The sequence below is a fragment of the Vipera ursinii genome (genome assembly GCF_947247035.1).
Source record: "Vipera ursinii genome assembly, chromosome: 4".
NCBI classification, from domain to species: Eukaryota; Metazoa; Chordata; class Lepidosauria; order Squamata; family Viperidae; genus Vipera; species Vipera ursinii.
The window spans coordinates 9,563,883-9,586,382 of NC_139514.1; the positions used below are offsets into that span (position 1 = coordinate 9,563,883).

Consider the following 22,500-nt stretch of genomic DNA (forward strand, 5'->3'; position numbering starts at 1 on the left):
GCCTTCCTGCCTGGGCAGGGGGTTGGACTAGAAGACCCTAAAAGAGTTGCTTTCCCACCCTATTATTGTTACTGTAAGACGAGAATGCTGGAAACTCAGGCATTCTGCCCTGGAATCTTGCAAGATAAGACAAACACATGAGATTTATGGCATATTTTAATCCTTCGACTGGTGTTGAATTTTATGACTCCGTAGCTCTGTTAGAAATTATGAAACCCAAAAGGGGTAATGCTTTGACATTGCCGAAAGGCATCCATTTTATACTGGGTTGTCCCATGCATAAAGATATTTCTAACAGAAGTTCTCTGTGATCCAATTATAAAATATTTATTAAGAAAAAAACAATGAAGGAGGAATGAAACAATAGTTAGTAACTGAATGGCAGGCTGAGAATCTGGTCAAAATCTTTCCACCCATGGTATTAACGCCTATATTAAAAACGAAATTAGACTTCCTTGATTCAGTTGAATTTTCTGGATTGTCACCACGTAAACTGGAATCGAAGATAGGATCTCCCATTATTTTAATGTGGAACCTGCATATTTTCAATTGGACAAATAGGCGAAGAACTCCACAAGAATCTCACTGTGTGAGATTCAAACGTGTGTGTTAAAAAATGATGCTGTCATGATTCCAAGAATTACACTCAGTTTATCAGAAAGTGAAGATGTCCCTCTTCAGCAGACACAGTTCCCCATTCATTCATTCATTCATTCATTCATTCATTCATCCATCCATTCATTCATTTTATTGCCACCCAAATCAATCAAGTGACTCTGGATGGCTTGCAAGTCTAAAATTGTAAAACAAACCATTTGAAAGACAGCAAAAATAATATTTGTTTTCACTACACACAAAGCACAAGGACAACCCATGAAAAATGTGCTGATTTCTCTGGAGAAACTGATATTTCAGCATAGTCAGCTGTGCGTTGCTTTAAGCCAAGGAAAAAGAAATGAAAACATCACAATATTCCTAAAGAATGGCACATCAACCACAAGTATTGTTATCAAAAGCGCCCTTTGTTAAATGAAAAAATATCAATATTTCTTTTTGCTACACATCTTTCTTCTTTAATAAAATGGCCATTCTATTTTTTTTTGTTTAGGTAAGGAAATATCTCTGAAACGAAGACCCATGGGTCACGGGTTGTCCAATAATTCAATATAATCTGACACTGCATTTATCACAAATGCTCTGTGTAACTACAAAATCTGTAGCTTTGAAAACAAAAACAGTTCTACAGGTTTTGTGTATTTTCCACTAGCACACCTTGATCTGGCTTAGGAAGTGAATCAACCAAATAGAATAACCAGCTTATTTAATCTATAATCATAATTTGAAATGGTCACTTCCATTTCTCTAACTCATTGCAACAGACAATATTTAAAAGCAGGACCAGTATGTTCATTCCAGATAAGCTCTTTTGAATGAAGGCAAATATACATGTCCCAGTATAAATTTGCAGGATTCAATCTGAGTCGGTCACTGGGTCAGAGGTTTAGTCTTTCAAGCTTTTGGGCTCATGCTGGGACCCATCCTCAGGGAACTACTCTCTCCAGTATGTATGCACTGGGTTGTTCTATGTGTTGTTACCCATGTTTTCCCAAAAGTAAGGCCTACCCCAAGAATAAGCCCTAGCTTGATATTTGGGGATGGGCCTAATAGAAGCCTTACCCCCAAAATAAGCCCTAGTTTTGGGACAAGGCACACACTTAAAAATCAAGCTGGGGTGGGGGTGGGGAGCTGCCCCACCTGCGCTGCACCCACTTACCTTGCAGCCAGGCTTCTCCTTGCTGGCCCACTTCTTCTTCTGAGGCCTCTTCTGCAGCCAGGCCTGCATTTCTCAGTCACAGGGCTTTCTGGAAGGCCTGTGCAGCCACAAACCAAGCTATGGATTCAATCCCTAGCTTGGTACTCGGCTGCCTAGGCAGTCTGGAAAGGCCTGACTGCGAAATGCAGGCCCAAATGCAGCTGCAGAACTTCGGCCCCAGAAGAAGTGGACCGGCTGGGTGGGACTGGCGGTGCCAGAGGTGAGGTAAGGCCTACCCCAAAAATAAGACCTGGTGCCTCTTTTGGAGACTAAAAGAAAAAAAGACCCGGTCTTATTTTTGGGGAAACACTGTATTAATGTGGTGCCTGGTTGTGTGTGGCTTTTAGTTGTTAAATGGGGCATTGATGGCTGCCTATTAAGTCATTGGTTTTGTTTCCTTGTGCCGCCGTGTCCTTGCTGCTAAGTACCTAAGTATGTGGCAGCACAGGAAACAACAACCAATGATTAGATTAGATTAGATAACATTTATTGTCATTTTTTTCCTGTGGGCACAATGGTACACATTAAAAAAAATGAAATTTAGTTGCTTTCTCTCAGAGTGTACACATACATAACACACATTTAAAACATACTATATACAACATATGTATAGACCTACAATGACTTAATAGTTGGCCATCAACACCCCAATTTATAACTAAAAGTCACACACAACCAGACATCACATAAATACGACACACAGAACAGCCCAGTTCCCTGAGGGTGGGCTTCATCATGAGTCCAAAAGCTTGGAAGACTAAACCTCTGGCCTCAGTGACCGACTCAGATTGAATCCTGCAAGATAAACTCTTTTTTTCTAATATAAATTAGAAACAATAAATTAGTCCTGGATATAATGAACCATTTGGACAACAACGGGACAATGACCGCTTTCAATTGCATAAAGATGTAAGGTTCAGAAGACTTACTGGTGCAGGTCTTGTTGAATTTGGGGTTCTCCTGAGGGGACCCCTTCAGTCGGCACTGGAACCGGTGCTGCCAAAATTCCTGAAACCATGGATTTCGCTGATTGGTTTCTGGCTGAAGTTTCAGGTAATAATCATCAAACCACTTCACACCCGGAGACTGGAGCTTGATTGTTATTCCGCCAGCAGCTTCATGCTGGTAGCCTTCTGTCACATCATACCTGTCTGCCCAGCCATCACTGCAGAGATAAAAAAAATAAAAATAAAAAGAGAAATGTTTTTGTAGGTAGAAGTCTCCATTGAACCATGAAAGGGAATTACTGGAATATATTCTTGGCAGTAAGTGGGGGATCTGAAGTTAACAAGGGCTATGGAGTAGACAAAGAAGGCAGAGAAGATAAATTTTATTCTTCTTAGACCCAAGTGCATGCAACAGTCTTAGAGTTCCTTCAGGTTTAAATTGTTTACGTCCTCATTGGAAGTGAGTTGAGTTTTGGGCTGTTATCCTGGATAGCAGCTCATATTCCAATTCAGAAGAGTCACCAGCCAAATTAGATCAACCAGAGGTATCAGTTGGAAAGCATCAGACTGAAAATCTGGCCTAGAATTGTTTCAGACTGTACGTACCTGCCGAGGTCTCATATACTTCTCAGCCATTATTCCACAACTAAGGCAACAAGCCTAGAACGAATTAAATTAATAACTTGAAATGAAGACTAGAAGAGTATTCTTGTCAAGCATAGCAGCTAGTTCATAAACTGGATTTGTTAATTTATTGGTTGTGGATGTCTCCCGGGATGTTGATTATGATTTCTCATAGGATTTAGCATTGTGACTGTACAAGTCAGTATTTCTCAAGAGTTTAATTCCAGGGTCACTCAACATTTTGGGGTAATTGCTGACTGGTTTATGGGGTTTGTTTGAAATTTTTGATCTGGTGCCACCCATTTTTTTTTCTTTTTTACTTCTGGGAATGTAGGCCATTATACCATTTAAATATATATGAAATGCTGAACCTTTGCTATGGAATTGACTGAAGCCATCTTGAGATGCTTGTGGTATATTCTCACAAAAAGTCTGTTTTAGCAATGGTTTCATATGTCTTCTGGATTTGGCAGGGTTCTCTTTTTCCTGTGATGAAACTCATGTTTCTATAACTCACATGAGCTTGTAAATTTGTGAAATAATCTGATAGATGATTTGTCTTGGAGTGTTATAAATTAAGATGCTCTTGAAAACCTCTTTGGAAGTCAAACCTGTAATAGTGGAGAATTCATGTTGCTCAGGTTGAATTGTTGGGTTCTTGGCAAGCTTGCTTTTTTTTTTTCCTCTCTTGCAGATACTTCATTAACAAGCGTGGTTTGATGAATTACCAACAATATACTTCCATCAAAGTCCTGTCCCTATCTTTAACATAAAATCATTGATTATTGATTCACTTTAGAGCCAGATTCAAAGTTTTGGTTTTGTACTATGATATTTTGCATGTTTTAAGTTATTCTTAAGGATTGTGTCCTCCTATAGCAACTTGCCTGAACATCAGGTTTATTCACCTAAGGGAAAGGACTCTCCAAAAATACCCATGCTTCCTTGACCATATTAGTCTTCTCCAGACTTACAGCTTTCAGATATATTGAAATTACAATTTCTAGAATTTCCAGATCACACTTAAAATGCTGGAAATTATACCTTCGACTATGGATTAACTGAAACTGTATTATCTTATTTCTTTATAGAATTTAAATGTCTTTGGGGGTACAGGAAGTCCTCAACTCACAGGAGTTCATTTAGTGACTGTTCTAAGTTACAATGGCACTAAAAAAAGGTGAGTTATGACCATTTTTTGCACTTATGACCATTGCAGAAACCTCATAGACACATGATCAAAATTCAGATGTTTGACAGCTAATTCATACTTACGATGGTTGCAGTGTCCCTGGGTCATGTGGTCTTCTGACAAGTATAGTCAATGGGGAAACCAGATCAGCTTAACAATTGTGTTACTAACTTAACAACTGCAGTGATTCACTTAACCACTGTGGCAAAAAAAAACTGTCTTGCTTAAAAACAGAAATTTTGGGCACAATTTTGGTCGTACGTTGAGAACTACTTGTACTTTTCTGTTGTTTTTTTTTTCATTCTATGTTGCAAATTGCTTTTGGATTAGTATTAGCGAGAGCCAGACCATGTCAGAGAGAGAGGGAGGGAGGGAGGGAGGGAGGGAGGGAGGAAGGAAGGAAGGAAGGAAGGAAGGAAGGAAGGAAGGAAGGAAGGAAAAAAAGAGCTAGAGAGAGACTATTAGATAGAAAAGAGGGGAAAAGGAGAAAGACAAGAGACAATGTTGCTGGAATTGGGTATGTGTAGTTTAACGAAGAGAAGGGTGAGGGGTGACATGATAGCAGTGTTCCAATATCTCAGGGGCTGCCACAAAGAAGAGGGAGTCAAGCTATTCTCCAAAGCACCTGAAAGCAGGACAAGAAGCAACGGATGGAAACTAGTCAAGGAGAGAAGCAACCTAGAACTGAGGAGAAACTTCCTGACAGTTAGAACAATTAACCAGTGGAGCAACCTGCCTCCAGAAGTGGTGAATGCTCCAACACTGGAAGTTTTTAAGAAGAGACTGGACAGCCATTTGCCTGAAATGGTATAAGGTTTCCTGCCTGAGCAGGGGGCTGGACTAGATGACCTCCAAGGTCCCTTCCAACCAGTGGAACAACCTCCCTCCAGAAGTGGTGAATGCTCCAACACTGGAAGTTTTGAAGAAGACTGGACAACCATTTGCCTGAAAGGTTATGGGGTTTCCTGCCTGAGCGGGGGATTGGACTGGATGACCTTCAAGGTCCCTTCCAACTTCAACTTCTTCTTCTTCTTCTTCTTCTTCTTCTTCTTCTTCTTCTTCTTCTTCTTCTTCTTCTTCTTCTTCTTCTTCTTCTTCTTCTTCTTCTTCTTCTTCTCCTTCTTCTTCTTCTTCTCCTTCTTCTTCTTCTTCTTCTTCTTCTTCTTCTTCTTCTTCTTCTTCTTCTTCTTCTTCTTCTTATTATTATTATTATTATTATTATTATTATTATTATTATTATTATTATTATTGAGAAAAAAGAAGAAAACATGCCTTTTAAATATTTCTGCCTTTGTTCTTATTCACCACTGGAATGTGGCTTTTCTCAAATTGTCACAAAAGTGTAGGGGTCCTAAAAAGGCAGGCAGACGTGAAAGAAAGAAGATTGGTTCCCACGTCTGATTTAGCAGATGCTCCTTCAATTTGTTCTTATGCACCTCTTCCCTGGCACATATTTATCCTTTTTAGAGACAAATTATTGTACTGCTGAATTTTAGCTGAAACTTCTGCAACTGAACCGTCATTGGAATCCCTGGCTGATTCCCCCACACAAATCACACGGAATGATGTAAGAGGGATTACTTCACCCACCAATGAAAAATCTTGCAATTACGGGAAGGCAATTTTCTCCACCAAAGCAACAATGTATGATGAAAACAATATAGCCGAGCAACTATTTGTCCAAATCTCTGACAGTTTATTGGGGCAGTATAAACAATGGCAGGAAATGAGCTACATCAGCAGCAAAGTCTATGTGGAGGCAGCGGATGGAGGAGGGATGACCGAATTTTGGACTGCATGGATACGGGAAAACGTGGGACACTTTTGCCCTCTACCAACCTCTAAACTCCTTTCACTGGTATACAGGTAATCCTCGACTTAAGACCACAATTGAGCCCCACATTTCTGTTGTTAAGTGAGACGTTTATTAAGTGAGATTTGTCCCATTTGGCGACCTTTCTTGCCGCAGTTGTTAAGTGTATTGTTGCAGTTGTTAAGTCAGTGACCTGGTTGTTAAACGAATCTGGCTTCCCCATTGACTTTGCTGGTCAGAAGATCATAAAAGGTAATTACATGACCCTGGGAAACTGCAGCCGTCATAAATATGAACCAGTTGCCAAACATATGAATTTTGATCACATGATCATCCGGGTGCTGCAAAGGCCGTAACTGTGAAATGCTGCAAAGGTCGTAAGTTATATTTTTCAGTGCTGCTGTAACTTGAAACAGTCACTAAATGCACGGTTGTAAACTGAGAACTACCTATAATGTGGAGAACCTGTAACTGTAGCTGGGTTTCCAAAGGTTTTGTGCCTAGACAAAATGTTTGGGACTGTGGCTGTTGTTTTTCATTTTTGTGGGTTGAATGGAAGAACTGAAGGAAAAGACTCAGCCTGGAACAAGTAGGCATCATTATAGGATGCCCTTCATGGGAACATGACCACCACCTGAATATTTTAACTATAAGATGAGCATATTTGTAAAATCTATAGTGATCCCTTACACAATGTTTGGCAAGGTTACAGGTAGTCCTCAGTTCAAAGTTACAACGGGACTGAAAGTGAATTATGACCGTTTTTCACAGTTATGACCTTTGTAACATCCCCAGGATCATGTGATCAAAATTCAGAGGCTCGGCAACTGGTTCATACTTATGACCATCGCTGTGTCCTAAGGTCTTCTGATCACCTTTTGCAACCTTTTAGCATAGTCAATGGGGAAGCCAGATTCACTTAACAACCAGGTTACTAACCGATCAACTGTCTCTGACATATGTTTTTGTTTACATTACAAGATCTGTCCTTTTTGTAAGGGGGGGCGGATGTCAATGCTGCTAACATCGGATGTTCTTGCTTTGACAACATATGGAGATGCAGCCATTTTCCTTCTTATGTTTTACTCTTAGAAGAATTAGAGTTAGAAATAGATGATACTGGGGGAGAAGAGGAGGAATGTGCATGGGAGTTAGTTAGACATAACAATATTGTAACAGTGTGAGAACCAAGGTTTTGTTTTTTTTTTAAATAAGAGATGATAAGAAATGGCGGGTTGGAGAAGAGGAAGGAAAGCCTGCATTTCAAACTAATTGGAGAATGTGATTTATGACTGTTAATTAGAGGAGGGAATTGTGCTTTGATACTATGTGCTCAGGGGAGGGGAATTCAGGTTTTGGCTTCGATTATGTTAGTGCCGATGCTACGCTACTTGAATAAAGATTCTTTAAAGCAAACAATGCCTCGAAGTTCTTTGAAGAGTTTCATCTGTCGGAACCATGACACAGTGATTGTCTTAACAACTGTGGCAAGAAAGGTCATAAAATGGGGCAAAACTCACTTAACAAATATCTCACTTAACAACAGAATTTTTGGACTCAGTTGTCACTGCAAGTCGAGGACTGTCCATACATAATGTTTGGGATCCTAGCTGTTTTTTGTTTTTTGTGGCTGAACAAACTAACTGGACTAGCTAACTGAAAAGACTCAGCCTTCTTTTGAACATTGGAACATGTAGGCATCACTAGATGATGTGCTTCATGGGAACATGACCACCACCTGAATATTTTAACTATAAGCTGAGCATATTTGTAAAATCTATGCTGATCCCTATACAAAGCTTGACAAGACTATTCGATCATGACTCAAGCTGGGGAAAATTGTGATCTTGGAGAAAGCCAACTGGCGTAGATAGGATCAAGGAAGACTACCTTATACAGAATTCAAATAAGAAAGTGAAGGTGAAGATGACCGTGAAGATGAAGATGGAGTTGATGGGTGAAGGCCAGGATGAGGATGATTACTACAGCTTGTTCCAGGTGGGTACGTTGATTCTTCCAGGGGTCACTGTAGTACAAAAAAAATAGCATTTCAACACAAATACTTTCTAAACCACACCATAACGACTAGGGAGATTCTCAGTCCTCCAGGTCACAGCTGTCCCAAAGGTGCTTTTTCAGGAGGCAACTGGACTTTCTGGTTTTTCTTTGAAGACATTTCGCTTCTTCAGCTGATGAGAAGTGAAACGTCTTCAAGAAAGTCCAGTTTATTGATTGATTGATTGATTGAACTTATATACCGCCCTTCTCCCATAGGACTCAGGGCGGTTCACAAGGCAATTAAAAATAACACTACAATACAAAAAGGTTAATAACAATTAAAATAATTAAATTATCCTTGAGTAATTTAATTTAATTTAATAATATTTCTATACCGCCCTTCTCCCGAAGGACTCAGGGCGGTGAACAGGGCGGTGAACAGAGTAAAATATAAAACCCCTGTAACTCTAATTAAAACTCTAATTACAATAAGTTAAAAATTAAAATTCTCAGTCCTGGCCGGAAAGCTCAAAGAGCCAGGTCTTCAGGTCCCGGCCGAATGAACGAAGATCAGGGGCAGTCCTGAGCTCTACGGGTAACTGGCTCCAAAGGGCAGGCGCACCCACAGAGAAGGCCCTCCCCCTGGGCGTTGCCCGCCGGCAATATTTTGCCAGCGGCACCCTGAGAAGGCCCTCCCTGTGGGAGCGCACAGGACGAAAGGAACTTGATGCCGGCAGCAGGTGTTCCCTCAGATATCCCATCAGTTGCCTCCTGAAAAAGCACCTTTGGGACAACCATGACCTGGATGACTGAGAATCTCCATAGACATTGAGCGATACACTTTGGGATGAACACTCTTCCAATGGTATGGGAGTATGAATGGATTTCCAGAAAACCCACCAGTCATTCGTGGTTTTGGAGTCGGGTATCACCAGCTTTTTATTTCGACCCCAAACCACCTCAGTGATGCCCTTGATGTGATGTCTCGTTGGCTGGAAGCAGATCGGGTCTGGATGGGGAAGAACAGGCTTCAACTCAACCCTGACAAGACTGAGTGGCTGTACGTACCGGCATCTCGGGATATTCAGAACATTCCATCTCTTTCTATAGGGGGTGAGTTATTACCCCCCACAGATAGGGCTCGCAACTTGGGAGTCCTCCTAGATTCACAGCTTTCCTTGGAAGACCACATAACAGCTGTGACTAGGGGAGCCTTTGCCCAGGTTCGCCTGGTGCGCCAATTACGGCCCTATCTAGACCGAGATGCCCTACGTACGGTCACTCATGCACTCGTGACCTCTCTTTTAGACTAATGCAATGCTCTTTACATGGAGCTGCCCTTGAGGGCCACTCGGAGGCTCCAACTGGTACAGAATGCAGCCGCGAGAGTTGTGTTGGGAGTCTCCCGATACTCCCATGTTACACCTCTACTCCGTGAACTGCATTGGCTCCCAGTTGTCCTCCGGGTAAGATTCAAGGTGCTGGTAATGGTTTTCAAAGCCCTACATGGCATGGGTCCGGAGTACCTTAGGAATCACCTGCTACCAGCGTCAACGTCCCTCCGTCCAGTGTGCTCCCACAGAGAGGGCCTCCTAAGGGTTTCGCCGTTCGGAGAATGCCATCTGGTGGCTCCCAGAGGGAGGGCATTCTCTGTGGGCGCGCCTGACCTATGGAACCGTTTACCGGTTGAGCTCCGCATGGCTCCCGACCTTCGCTCCTTCCGACGCGACCTAAAAACATATCTGTTTGAGCAATCCGGTCTGGTCTGACGGGTTCTGTTGTAATTATTGTTTTAAGGTAACTATCTTCTGCATTTGGGCAAAATTAGGGTTTAATTTGTTTTCAATATCTGTATTTGTGCATTCTGTTATTTATGTCACTGTTCACCACCCTGAGTCCTTAGGGAGAAGGGCGGTATACAAATCAAATAAATAAATAAATAAATAAATAAATAAATAAATAAATAAATAAATAAATAAATAAATAAATAAATAAATAAATAAATAAATAAATAAATAAATAAATAAACATTGCAGACTACAGGAACCATCTGTGCTTCAGCTTGAGATGCAGAAAACACAGACTCATCCCCAGCAGCCTTGTGCCTGTCTTCAACAGTGAAGGGGCACAGGACAGAAAATATCCTGCAGCCAAGAAGGCTCCACACCCATTTGCACCACTCAGGTGACCCTGAGGACACAGGTAAACCTCCAAGTGGCCTCAATGATTCTCTTGTTGTTGTTAGTTGCGAAGTCGTGTCCGACCCATCGGGACCCTATGGACAATGTTCCTCCAGGCCTTCCTGTCCTCTACTATCTTCTGGAGTCCATCTAAGCTCACGCCTACTGCTTCAATGACTCCATCCAGCCACCTCATTCTCTGTCATCCCCTTCTTCTATTGCCCTCAATCTTTCCCAGCATGAGGCTCTTCTCCAGTGAGTCCTTCCTTCTCATTAGGTGCCAAAGTATTTGAGTTTTAGCTTCAGGATCTGGCCTTCTAAAGAGCAGTCAGGGTTGATCTCCTCTAGGACGAATGCAAATGACCAGATATCTGCAAGGAATATAAATCCTTCCATTCCCCACCATCCAGTCAGAGCTGAAGATGTTTCTTGGATGAAAAGCGAAACATCTTCAAAAAAAACCTGCAAGAAAGTCCAGTTGCCTACTGAAAAAGCACCTTTGGGACATACCACAAGGAGGCTCCAGATAGGTAGAGTCAAAACCTCTATTAATGCAACCTTGATGCAATATGGCAACCTCAAGATGTGTTGGGAAAGTTAGGACAGGAAAGTTAAGGTGAGTAATTCCAGCTAAGATTTTGCATATCTGGTGGCTCCCAGATTAGGTTAAAAAGGTAAAGGTTTCCCCTCTCCAATTGTGTCTGACTCTAGAGCAGGGGTGTCAAACTCAATTTCATTGAGGGCCGCATCAGCATTGCAGTTGCCCTCAGGGGGCCGGGTGGGTGTGGCCTGGGTGGGTGTGGCCTACTGGGTGGGCGTGGCTAAAGTATGTATGGCCTACTAGGTGGGCGTGGCCAGCTCTACATCGTTGGCATCAAGGGTACCTATGGGGGAGGAGTGGGACAGATCTGAGGGTCTCTGGCAGAAGGAGGATCTCTGGGCCAGGGCCAAGGCAGTGGGGGCCGTTCCCACACTGTTTCCAGGATGGCTTCGCGGGCCACATGAAAGCACTTCACGGGCCGGATCCGGCCCCCGGGCCTTGTGTTTGACATGTCTGCTCTAGAGGGTGGTGTTCATCTCTGTTTCTTAACTGAGAGAGACAGTGTTGTCTGAAGACATTTCCATGATCATGTGGCCAGCATGACTAAATGTCAAGATGCATGGAATGCTCTTACCTTCCCACCCAAGTGAACCTATTTATCTACTTGCATTTGTATGCTTTCTAACTGCTTGGTAAGCTGGACCTGGAGCAAGTAACAGGAGCTCATGCCATCATGCAGTGCTTGGGTCTTGAACACGGGTTGTCAGCTTTCTAACTGGCAAGCTCAGCATCTTTGACTGCTAAGCCATCACACTCATTCATAGGTGACACTTGTGTGCCAGGAAATTACACTTGAGTGAAACACAAATGGATTCACCAAATCTCCCACTCTATTTTTGGGCAGAAAATGAACGAAGGGAGTAGACCTTGGCATTAGTCTTTTTTCTTTTAAAGGAGGAGGAGAAAATTCTCCAATTGTTGTTCGGGAATGAGGTTCATCATTTAAAGTGGCAATAAATCAATTGTTTTCCCACCGCCGTTTTCCCCTTGTTGTCAGCATAACCACAGCAAAAGATCATTTCACTATTATTTATCATTTTTTACATATAATCATTTCCATTCTTCTCCTGGGCTACAAACAAAGCATAATTCTGGGATATTGTCAGGAGAAAGTGAATATCCATCAGAAAAAGATGACGGCGAATAAAAAGAGAGCCTAAAGTGGCTTGTCTTGGGGGGAATAAGGAGGAGAAAAATAAACATTTCAGGCATTTTTAAAAATTGAAAGGAAAAAAGAATGAGAAAAAAAAATTGCAACTCTGCTCTAATGTCAGCTGCAGAGACAAGGAAATTGGAGACAATCGCTAATGGAACTGAATATGAACTTTCAATAAATCCTTTAGGATAAGACATTATTAAAATGCTGATAGATTAAAAGATTAATGGATTGACTGATAAGACAGATAGGATTTTAATGGAATGCTCATGGTAGCTAAGCAGCATTGAATTAAATCATGACAATGAACTAACATTGTTAACTACAGAATCCTAATAACAATTGCTGGCAGTGACACTGGAAGAATTAAAATGCTGCAAATTTATTTTTTATTTTATTTTTATTCCATTTATATCCCGCCCTTCTCCGAAGACTCAGGGCGGCTTACAAGCTTAGCAGTAGCCTTCATTCTATGTATATGCCCGCTTGTTAGGGCTTTCACACACACCCAAGAGGCATTATTACAAAGTCAGCTTAATTGCCCCCAACAATCTGGGTCCTCATTTTACCTACCTCGGAAGGATGGAAGGCTGAGTCAACCTTGAGCCTGGTGGGACGCGAATATGGAGAATATGGAGAACCTTCTTCCCATTGCACTCAACTGGATTGGTGAAGTATACTTTGGATCGGTCCCAGTGAAGGGAAATAATCAAGGTTTCCCCCATGTCAAAGTCCTGAGTGGGTTGCCTTCAACCACCTATTTGGGTTTATATGTTGTGTGTGTGTGTCATTAAAATAGCCATGGCATGATTAAAGTCTGCCAATATCAAGTCCAGCAATAACAAGGGGGGGGGGGGAAGCAATATTTTCAAGCCATTAGCATTGGTTCTTTCTTTCACAATCTCGAAATTCAAATAGCAACATCTCCCACAATGGAAAATATGGAGGTCTGCTTCTTCGTCACACATAAATGTCTTCCTTTCTTTTATATTTTTATTTGTATTTTACATCATCATCATCACCATCTTTCCTGTACTGTGAAAACATTACCACTTGTGATAGGAAATACGAACTATGCAATTTCCAATATGTGTCAGGCGCAAAGAATCAGGACCGCATGTTATGTTCCAGTGAAGTTGATTTATTGCTGAGGCCTACACACAAGGATCTAGTCCAGGGCTTTTCAACTTTTTCACCCATTGTACCACTTTTAGGATATGGCAACATCCGAATACCACCAGTCACCTAGCAAGGTGACAAAAACTTGATGACCAAAAAAAAAAAAAAAAAAGGAAAAAGTGATGAAGTACAGGTAGTCCTCGACTTACAACAGTTCGCTTGGTGACTGTTCGAGGTTACAATGGCACTGAAAAAAGTGCCCCCCCCCAAGCCACAGCCGAGCAAGACACCTGCCTGCCCGCCCGGCGGCGCTCTTCCTCCTGTCCGAGGTTTTCATTGTTGTGAGCATTTCTGTTGAGGATTAGCAGCGGGGGTGGGGTGGGGTGTGTTTGGTTTTTATTCTCCCCCCCCCCTCTGCTGGGTGGTTGCAGCAGGTTTTGGTCACCTCACATGACCCTGGGACACTGTGACCATCATAAATATGACTCAGTTGCCAAGCATCTGAATGTAAATCACAAGACCCTGGAGATGCTGCAACTTTCCAGCTGATCGGCGCTTCTTCTGGGCTCAGAAATGCCAGGATCAGCGCCGAGCTCCAGGTGGAGACTGGCGCTGATTGTGGCACTTCCACTGAGCCCTGACAGCCCCGAAGAAACACTGATCCTGGTGCTTCCGCTGAGCCCTGACAGCCCTGCAGTTCCAGCCATCTCTCGCTCAGGCTTGTGCGGTGCTGCCACCAGTTCAGCTCATTCTCCTCCCCCACTACCACTTTTCTAGGATGGTCACGTACCACCTGTTAGATGCCAATGTACCACAGGTGGTACCGTACCACTGGTTGAAAAGCCCTGATCTAGTCAACAACCAACAGTCAGTACTAAATTGGCACTGGGTAAGAGTAAACAGACTTAGAGCATTTGTGGAAATGTGATGACTCCAGGCTGATTCCTCTCTTGACTCTGCCCCTAGGCTCTCCCTGTCCTTTGCCTACAACAAGTTATGGACTGTATCTGGGACATAGAACTATTGAACTCAATGAGATATAGTTTACAATGCATTCTTAGTTTCCGTGCAGTTGTTAAGCTTCTCATTGTGGGCTGCAGGTTTAACTTTGTTTGTCTTTCGTTTAATTGTAAACAGATGCATAAGCCCTTACACTGGAATGGAACTAAATTAATCATCTGAATTTGAATTAACAATAGTACAATTGAGAACTATCCGAGAAAAAGGGAGGGCAGAAAACATTTATGTATATGTATATGTACATGTATGTGTGTATGTGTGTTTGTATGTGTGTGTGCTTCACTTCCTAGCACTTCCTGCTACAATCATGCTGGCTGGTGAACAGAAGTCCAAACAATTGGGAAGCATGAAGCTCTATCGGCAAATAACAACATCTACACAATGATCATACATCAACTCTGCCACTTATATATTCTTATAAGACATCAGGCCATAAGTACCTAATGGCGGAATCTATGTGATGATGTCATTATCACTGTGGCGGCGCAGTGGTTAGAATGCAGTATTGCAGGCAAACTCTGCCCACAGCCTGGTTCGACCCTGACAGGGTTCAAGGTCGACTCAGTCTTCTATCCTTCCGAGGTCAGTAAAATGAGAACTCAGATGACTGGGGGCAATATGCTGAGATTGTAAACGACTCAGAGAGTGCTGTCAAGCAGCATGGAGCAGTATTATTATAAGTCTAAAATGTTATTGCTATCACCACCATGCAAATACCGGAACACTACATTTCACCCAGGAGAATTAAATTCATTGTTGTTGTTGTTTTAATCCCTCGCAAGAAATTTCAGAGGCTTACATTTTATTGTCATAGTTAGCTGTGGAGGCTTCTGCCAACACATCTGGAAAACATTTGTTTAGAGAAGAAGAGAAAGATCTGAACTTTCTAGTGTCTAGAGGAACATTAAATTTGGAGATACCCATGGGATGGACAATCCACAAACCACCTACTACACAATCTATCTTTCAGGATGGTTATGACTATAAAATGAAAAGGAAGCTACATTCATCAGTGTGTTCTACGTCTATTTTTAAAAAGAAGGCTTAGGGGGAAATCACCAGAAAAAAGATCATGTCACTTTTAATTCACTGCCTCTTGAAGCTCTACTACACATTTTACAAGCATGTTTACAAGCAGAGGACAGTTACTGCATTTACAAAAAAAAAAAAAAAGACAAGGTTTTCCCCAGAAAATTACTTTTGAAATGGGAGAGACATTTTAGATATGTTGACTGAGATAAAACAACTGAAGCAGAGACATTTTTCCCCCCTATACAACCTTTCCCTGGAGAGGGATAATCTTAAATGTAATGTTGGCCTCCTTAATGGTTCGATTTCTAATTTATTTATTTAATTTTCATCTTTTCACTCATTCAATTTCTATTGATTGTTGGATTTTTATTTATTCGTTCATCATTCAGTTTCTATTATTTCTTTCCTTGATTCCATTTCTAGTTCTTTCCTTTATTCAATTTCCTTTTCTTTATTCAATTTTTATTTATTCATAAGGTGGCTCAGTGGGTTAGGACGCTGAGCTTGTCGATCAGAAGGTCGGCAGTTTGGCGGGTCGAATCCCGAGTGCCGCGTAACAGAGTGAGCGCCTGTTACTCGTCCCAGCTTCTGCCAACCTAGCAGTTTGAAAGCACGTAAAAATGCAAGTAGAAAAATAGGGACCACCACGGTGGGAAGGTAACAGCGTTCCGTGCGCCTTTGGCGTCTAGTCATGCCGGCCACATGACCACGGAGACGTCTTCGGACAAGCGCTGGCTCTTCGGCTTTGAAACGAAGATGAGCACCGGCCCCTAGAGCTGGAAATGACTAGCGCGCATGTGCGGGGGAACCTTTACCTTTATTTATTCATAGATTCAATTTGGGGGGGGCGGTAAAGGCCTAAATCAAGTCTGCGATGGCAATCAAGCAAGGTGTCAACGCTGCTAACATCGGATGTTCTCGCTTTGACAACAGATGGAAATGTAGCCATCTTTTCTCTTTTGCTTTTAGGGTTAGATGATGCTGGAAGGGGAGATGTGGATGAGAGTCCAGTTATTCATAGCAACAATAACTCAGCCATGGGAATCCAAGGTTATTGCACCCAGAGTTGACAAAGAATTGGCAGGCTGGAGAGCTGGAGAGGAAGCCCGCACTTCAAGCTAATTGGGGAATGTGATTTATGACTGGTATCTGGAGGAGGGAATTGTGCTTTGCTACTTTGTGCCCAGGGGAGGGGAATTCAGTTTTTGGCTTTAACTATATAGTAACTATGTAGTGCCGATACTTTGTTTCTCGAATAAAAGATTCTTTAAGGTGAACAATACCTTGAAGTTCTTTTGAAGAGTTGTCATCTGTTGGAACCATGACACAAGTGGTGTACGTGTGCACACAATATAGCTTTTTTCACTGTTGCTGTAAAAAAAGGTGTTTAAATCTGAGTTTTTGCCCCATTTTGCCATTTTTCTTGCCGCATTTGTTAAGTGAATCATTGCATTTGTTAAGCCAGTAGCACGGTTGCTAAGTGAATCCGGCTTCCCCCATTGACTTTGCTTGTCAAAAGGTCGCAAAAGGTGATCGCGTGACCTCTGGGACACCTGCAACTGTCATAAACATGAGCCAGGTGCCAAGCGTCCAACTTTTGATCATGTGACCATGGGGATGCTGCAAGGGTTGTAAGTCTGAAAAACGGTCCTAAGTCACTTTTGTCCGTCTTGTTGTAACTCGGAGTGGTCACTAAACAAACTGTTGTAAGTCAAGGACTACCTGTAACGTGTTAATGAACATTATGTAAGGACCTCTGGGTGGGAAGGGTGTCAGTCACTGGAGTCCATTCCGATGCACTCCTAATTACTCTTCCATCCATCTTGGTTAGATTAAGGCCCTTTAGCACACAATAAAACATAAAAGAGGAGCGTAAACATCCAGATGGCCTTTTAATTGCTGGAAGTGCCCTCCCGTGAATAGAGCGCATAGAAACGGAGAGGTGATGAGGTCCAGTCTTGATGTCTTCCAAGCCATTCACCACCTCTCCAATTCAAGCTGTGTTTCCTGTGCTGTGTTTCCTGTCCCTGCAAGGTTTCTAATAAATTATTACTTAGAGAAAGCAGATTTGGTGGTTGGGGAAAACTGGTGGGTGTCCTGTGGCTGCATGGAGAAACAGCAGGAAGGAATGAGATATAAAGGCACCCCACACCCCAGAGCTGTGGTGGCGCAGTGGGTTAGAATGCAGTATTGCAGGCTAATTCTGCCAACTGCCAGCAGTTTGATTCTGACCAGCTCACGATTGACTCAGCCCTTCCATCCTTCCGAGATCTGTAAAATGAGGAGTTGGATTGTGGGGGGCAATTGTGACTCTGAAAGTGGTGCACCAAATAAAGCTTGGCATAGGTCCCCTTTACCTGCCCATCAGATAGTAGAGGACCTTCAAGTCAGGTGCCCATTTCTTCAAGACAGCGCTATTCCCTTGAGGGACAACACCTTCACAGATGGATATCTCCATATGGATGGAGAAACAGCAACTTTGACTTGCAATTTAGAACAGCAACAAAAATGATAAGGGGTCTGGAGGCTAAACCATATTAATGAATAATTGAGGGAACTAGGTACGTTTAGCCTATCAAAGAAAAGCACTAGGAATGATATAATAGCAGTTTTCTAGTATTTGACGGGGTGTCATAGACGAGAAGTGGTTAGCCTATTCTCCAAGGGACTTGAATGAAGAACAAGAAGCCATGTATGGAAACTAATCAAGGAGAGACCCAACCTAGAACTAAGGAGAAATGTCCTGACAGTGAGAACAATTAATCAGTGGAACAACTTGCCTGTGAGTTGTGAATGCTCCATCACTGGAGGTTTTAAAGAAGAGATTGGACAACCATTTGTCCGGAATGGTGTAGAGTCTTCTGCTTAAGCAAGGAGCTGGACTAAAAGACCTCTAAGGTCCCTCCAACTCTGATATTCTGTTATTCTAAAGAACCGTTTGTGCCTCAGTGAAGCAACGGTGCTAATCTAACGTGATGTCAGCTTCAGAGGGAACCCAGGTATTCCATTCCAAGTATTTTACTAATACACCCACAGGAACCGAATGAGGCCCAGGGAACGCCAGCTAAACAGAAAGATCTTCCTGCTTTGTAATGTCTGATGGCCAACCAAGATGGGGGAAAAAAACGTAAAAGCAAGTTAGCGTCTCTTAAACTCTGGCCTGCAAAATAACCTGGAAGTCTATTGGACTCCATGATTTCCACTTAAATTGCTCCGAAACAGAAGTGTCATAATTCCTTCACACACCAGAGGACCCAATTTGTTTCATTTTCCCACGACATGTCCATAACTATATCTCTGGCGCTATTCTTCTAGCGCTGATTAATGTTACATCTGCTTGAGTGATGGAACGGTCTGCCAAGAAGCTGGAAGAGATGGGAGAAGAGTATGCGAATGTTTAATTGGTTTTGTTGTTGTTGTTGTTGTTGTTGTTGTTGGCTTGAAGATTTACAGCAGCTGCCATCTGTGGAATGATTTTCCATTAGATAGCCAAACATAATTCTGATAGATAAAAATCTGAGGACATTCGGCAATTCATTCCTGAGTATTTACTACAATAAAGAGATTCCAAAGACAGCTCTGAATTAGAACAGGACGAGTAGCGTGAAAACAGTGGGCCGTTTAAACCAAGGAATTTGTTTTGTTGATGGCCTCAAAGGCACATCAGGGATTGATTCTGGAACAATGAGATGTGTGGAAAATTGGATTAACAGCATGCCTTGCCACAGCGTTGCAGTCAGCTTGCAGGGTAGCAGGGCATGTCATTCCATTCATCACCAACCTCAGAACAAAAAATATTGGCCTCTATTCATGCTTCTTCCTATAGGAGGGCTGACTTTTGTTTCAAAGAAGAAAGGAACATGCAGCTAACTTTTCCATGTATAAGTCTGAGGTCCTAGGTGCTCTCTGAGCTTAGTGACTTTCATGCCGATGTTTCATTACCAAACTGGGTGTTGTGATTCAGGTTCAGCCTGTGGGTTCGGCAGTTGGGTCGGACGATTCAGAGGAGGAGGAGGGGGGTGTTGGAGAGCCTGCAGAGAACAGCCCTGAGGCTTCGCAGAGTCCTCAGCCAGGCCCCTCCCATCTGGTCACTACGCAGACCCAGCTGTGTGAGCCTGACAGCGTGGATGAAGATGACCCACAGCTGGCCCTGTTCAAGGATGCCCAATGCAGGAGGCAGTCAATCAGGAGTAAACAGAGGAAGGCAATGGGGCACCTCGGAAGGAGGCAGAGAGAAGCCACGCCTTGAACTGTTTAAAAGGGGAATGCGTGGGAGGGCTGGTTTGCTGAAGGCAACCGTTTGAATAGCTCCTGTTTTCATGGTTCGTGTTTTTGTTTTGCTCAGTTTGCTCTGTTTTGTGTCAATAAATTTGGCAGGCTTAGTTCCAGCCTCTTGCCGTTTTGTGAAAGGGGTTGTCCCTGCCTTTTCTGCAGGGCTGGTAGTAGGCTGGTACAGAACACTGGGTAACATCATCAGTACTAGTAGGAGAGTTGGGCTGGCTCTTATTTTCATATATTAGTGGCTTGCCCTGTCAGTGTTGGTAGGAGTGCTCTTGGTTATTCCTTGATTGGGCTGAGGTTTACTGTTAGCTTATTTGGCAGTTCCTTGATTGGGGTATCATTTGCTTCTTGATTGTCAGTCTATTGTAAATCTTGGTTTGAATCTTAGAAGTCTGAGATGATTTTTTGTTGTCTAGAAAACTAGAAACTGCTTGCTTCCTATGCTTCCTATCTCTTGGGCTGAGATATCTTTTACATTTTATTTCTTTGTTTGTTTACATAGCAACAGCCTGTTGCCCCCAACAATCTGGGTCCTCATTTTACTGACCTCAGAAGGAGGGTAGCCTGAGTCAACCTTGAGCCGATCTGGATCGAACTCCAGGCTGTAAGCAGAGTTTGCCTGCCACACTACATTCTAACCACTGTGTCACAATGGATCCTACATGCTGTGGCTGTGGCTCTTCCCTATGTCTCTCAAGGTCATTTTCACACATAACATTACAGTAGAAGTATTAAAATGACTCCAGAAAATGACTCCAGGGATGCTAAAGAACATTTTCAAAATATTGCAAAAGAAGAATAGGTGGGCATTCCCCCCCCCCAGATCTGTTAAATGGGCACAAAATCCCTCCGGAGCAAAGAGACAAATAGAAAGCAGACCAAAGGCATCAAGGATTCCCTAGCATGACACACTCACTGAACATTGGTACAGCACAAATATCCATTTTCCAGGATTATAGCAGTCTTCCGGTACTTGAGGGGCTGTCACAAAAAAGAGGGTGTCAACCTATTCGCCAAAGCCCCAGAGGGCAGAACAAGAAGTAACAGAGAGAAGATCATTCATGAAAGATCCAACCTTTTAACTAAGGAGAAATATCCTGATTGTCAGAATAATTAATCAATGGAATGGCTTGTCTCTGGAAGTTGTGGGTGCCCCATCACTGGAAGTTTTAAAAAGAGATTGGATAGCCCTTTGTCCATGATAATATAGGGTCTCCTGCCAGAGCAGAAGGTTGCACTAGACTAGAAGACCTTCAAGGTCCCTTTCAGCCCTATGATTCAATATTCTATGTATCTTAATCCTGCTTTCCTTGCAATAAACCAAACTGAGGAGGCTTTGTGAGAAGCTAGCTTTCATAGATAGGAATTGCTTTTGGAGCAGCCTATTCAGTAGACCACATGTTACGTACATCCAGCCTCTGGGAAGAAGACGAGCAAACTGGGGGAGAGAAACCTGAGTCCGGAATCAGGGTACTTCCTTTTGGAAGCAAGCATACAACATCTGATGTGTGAGCTCATGCGCAATCGATGCGTTCAAAATATTCTGCAGGAGTGCAACATTAGCTTCCTGCGGTTGACTCAGATTCGGCCCAGACAATAGGATCATCAAAATTCAATTTGGCAAGTATCTACAGGAGGGGAAGAAAAAAAAAGGGGGGGGGTTGCCAGCATGGATTTGTTAAAGAGAAATCCTTGCCAAAACCATTTAGTTTCTTTTCTTGACAGCAGTTGAATGTTACGGTTGGGAAAGCAACAGAGAAGATGTAGGGCGATCATGTGCCTCAGTCTGTTAACGAGCATCAAGGAAAAGCCTTCTTCAGAATAACAGAGTTGGAAGGGACCTTGGAGGCCTTCTAAACCCCTGCTCAAGCAGAAGACCCTATGTCTTCTTGTGTAGAGCAGGGCTTTTCAACCAGTGGTACGGGTACCACCTGTGGTACATTGGCACCTGGCAGGTGGTACACGACCATCTTAGCGGGGGAGGGGAATGAGCTGAACCAGTGGCAGCACTGCACAAGCCAGAGAGAGAGAGACGGCTGGAGTTGCAGGGCTGTCAGGGCTGGTTAGCGGCTGCTTTAACTTCGCTTGTGCCCTGGTGGTTACTTCCGCTGCCATTTGCGTTTCAGGCATGAGCAGTTTGGACACAGTGGTTCGAGCACTGTTATATTGGGGCATGCGGGATGGAGCAGGGCTTTTCAACTTTTTCACCCATTGTACCACTTTTAGGATATGGTGACATCTGAGTACCACCAGTCACCTAGCAAGGTGTCAAAACCTTGATGACAAAAAAAGGAAATAAGTGATGAAGTACACGTAGTCCTCGAGTTACAACAGTTGGCTTAGTGACTGTTCGAAGTTACAATGGCACTGAAAAAAGTGCTCCCCAAGCTACAGCCGGGCAAGACATCTGCCTGCCTGCCTGGAGGCGCTCTTCCTCCTGTCCGAGGTTTTCATTGTTGTGAGCATTTCTGTTGAGGATTGGCAGTGGGGGTGGGATGTGGGGGTGTTTGGTTTTTATTCCCCCCCTCTGCTGGGTGGTTGCAGCAGGTTTTGGTTACTTCACATGACCCTGGAACAATGTGACCATCATAAATGTGAATCAGTTGCCAAGCATCTGCATGTAAATCACAAGACCCTGGAGATGTTGCAACATTCCAGCTGATTGGTGCTTCTTCTGGGCTCAGAAGCGCCAGGATCAGTGCCGAGCTCCAGCTGGAGCCTGGC

The 22,500-nt window shown here is 43.0% G+C and overlaps 1 protein-coding gene across 1 annotated transcript in view; it reads right to left on the reverse strand.

Moving 5' to 3' along the window:
- The window catches only part of GRM5 (glutamate metabotropic receptor 5), a gene marked incomplete at both ends in the record, with an annotated part of 252,987 nt that overhangs the window by 67,655 nt on the left and 162,832 nt on the right, over positions 1-22,500 (reverse strand). The window contains one exon of the mRNA XM_083362593.1: positions 2,743-2,978. Coding sequence (XP_083218719.1) covers positions 2,743-2,978 — 236 coding nt within the window. The remainder of the gene's footprint in view (positions 1-2,742; positions 2,979-22,500) is intronic.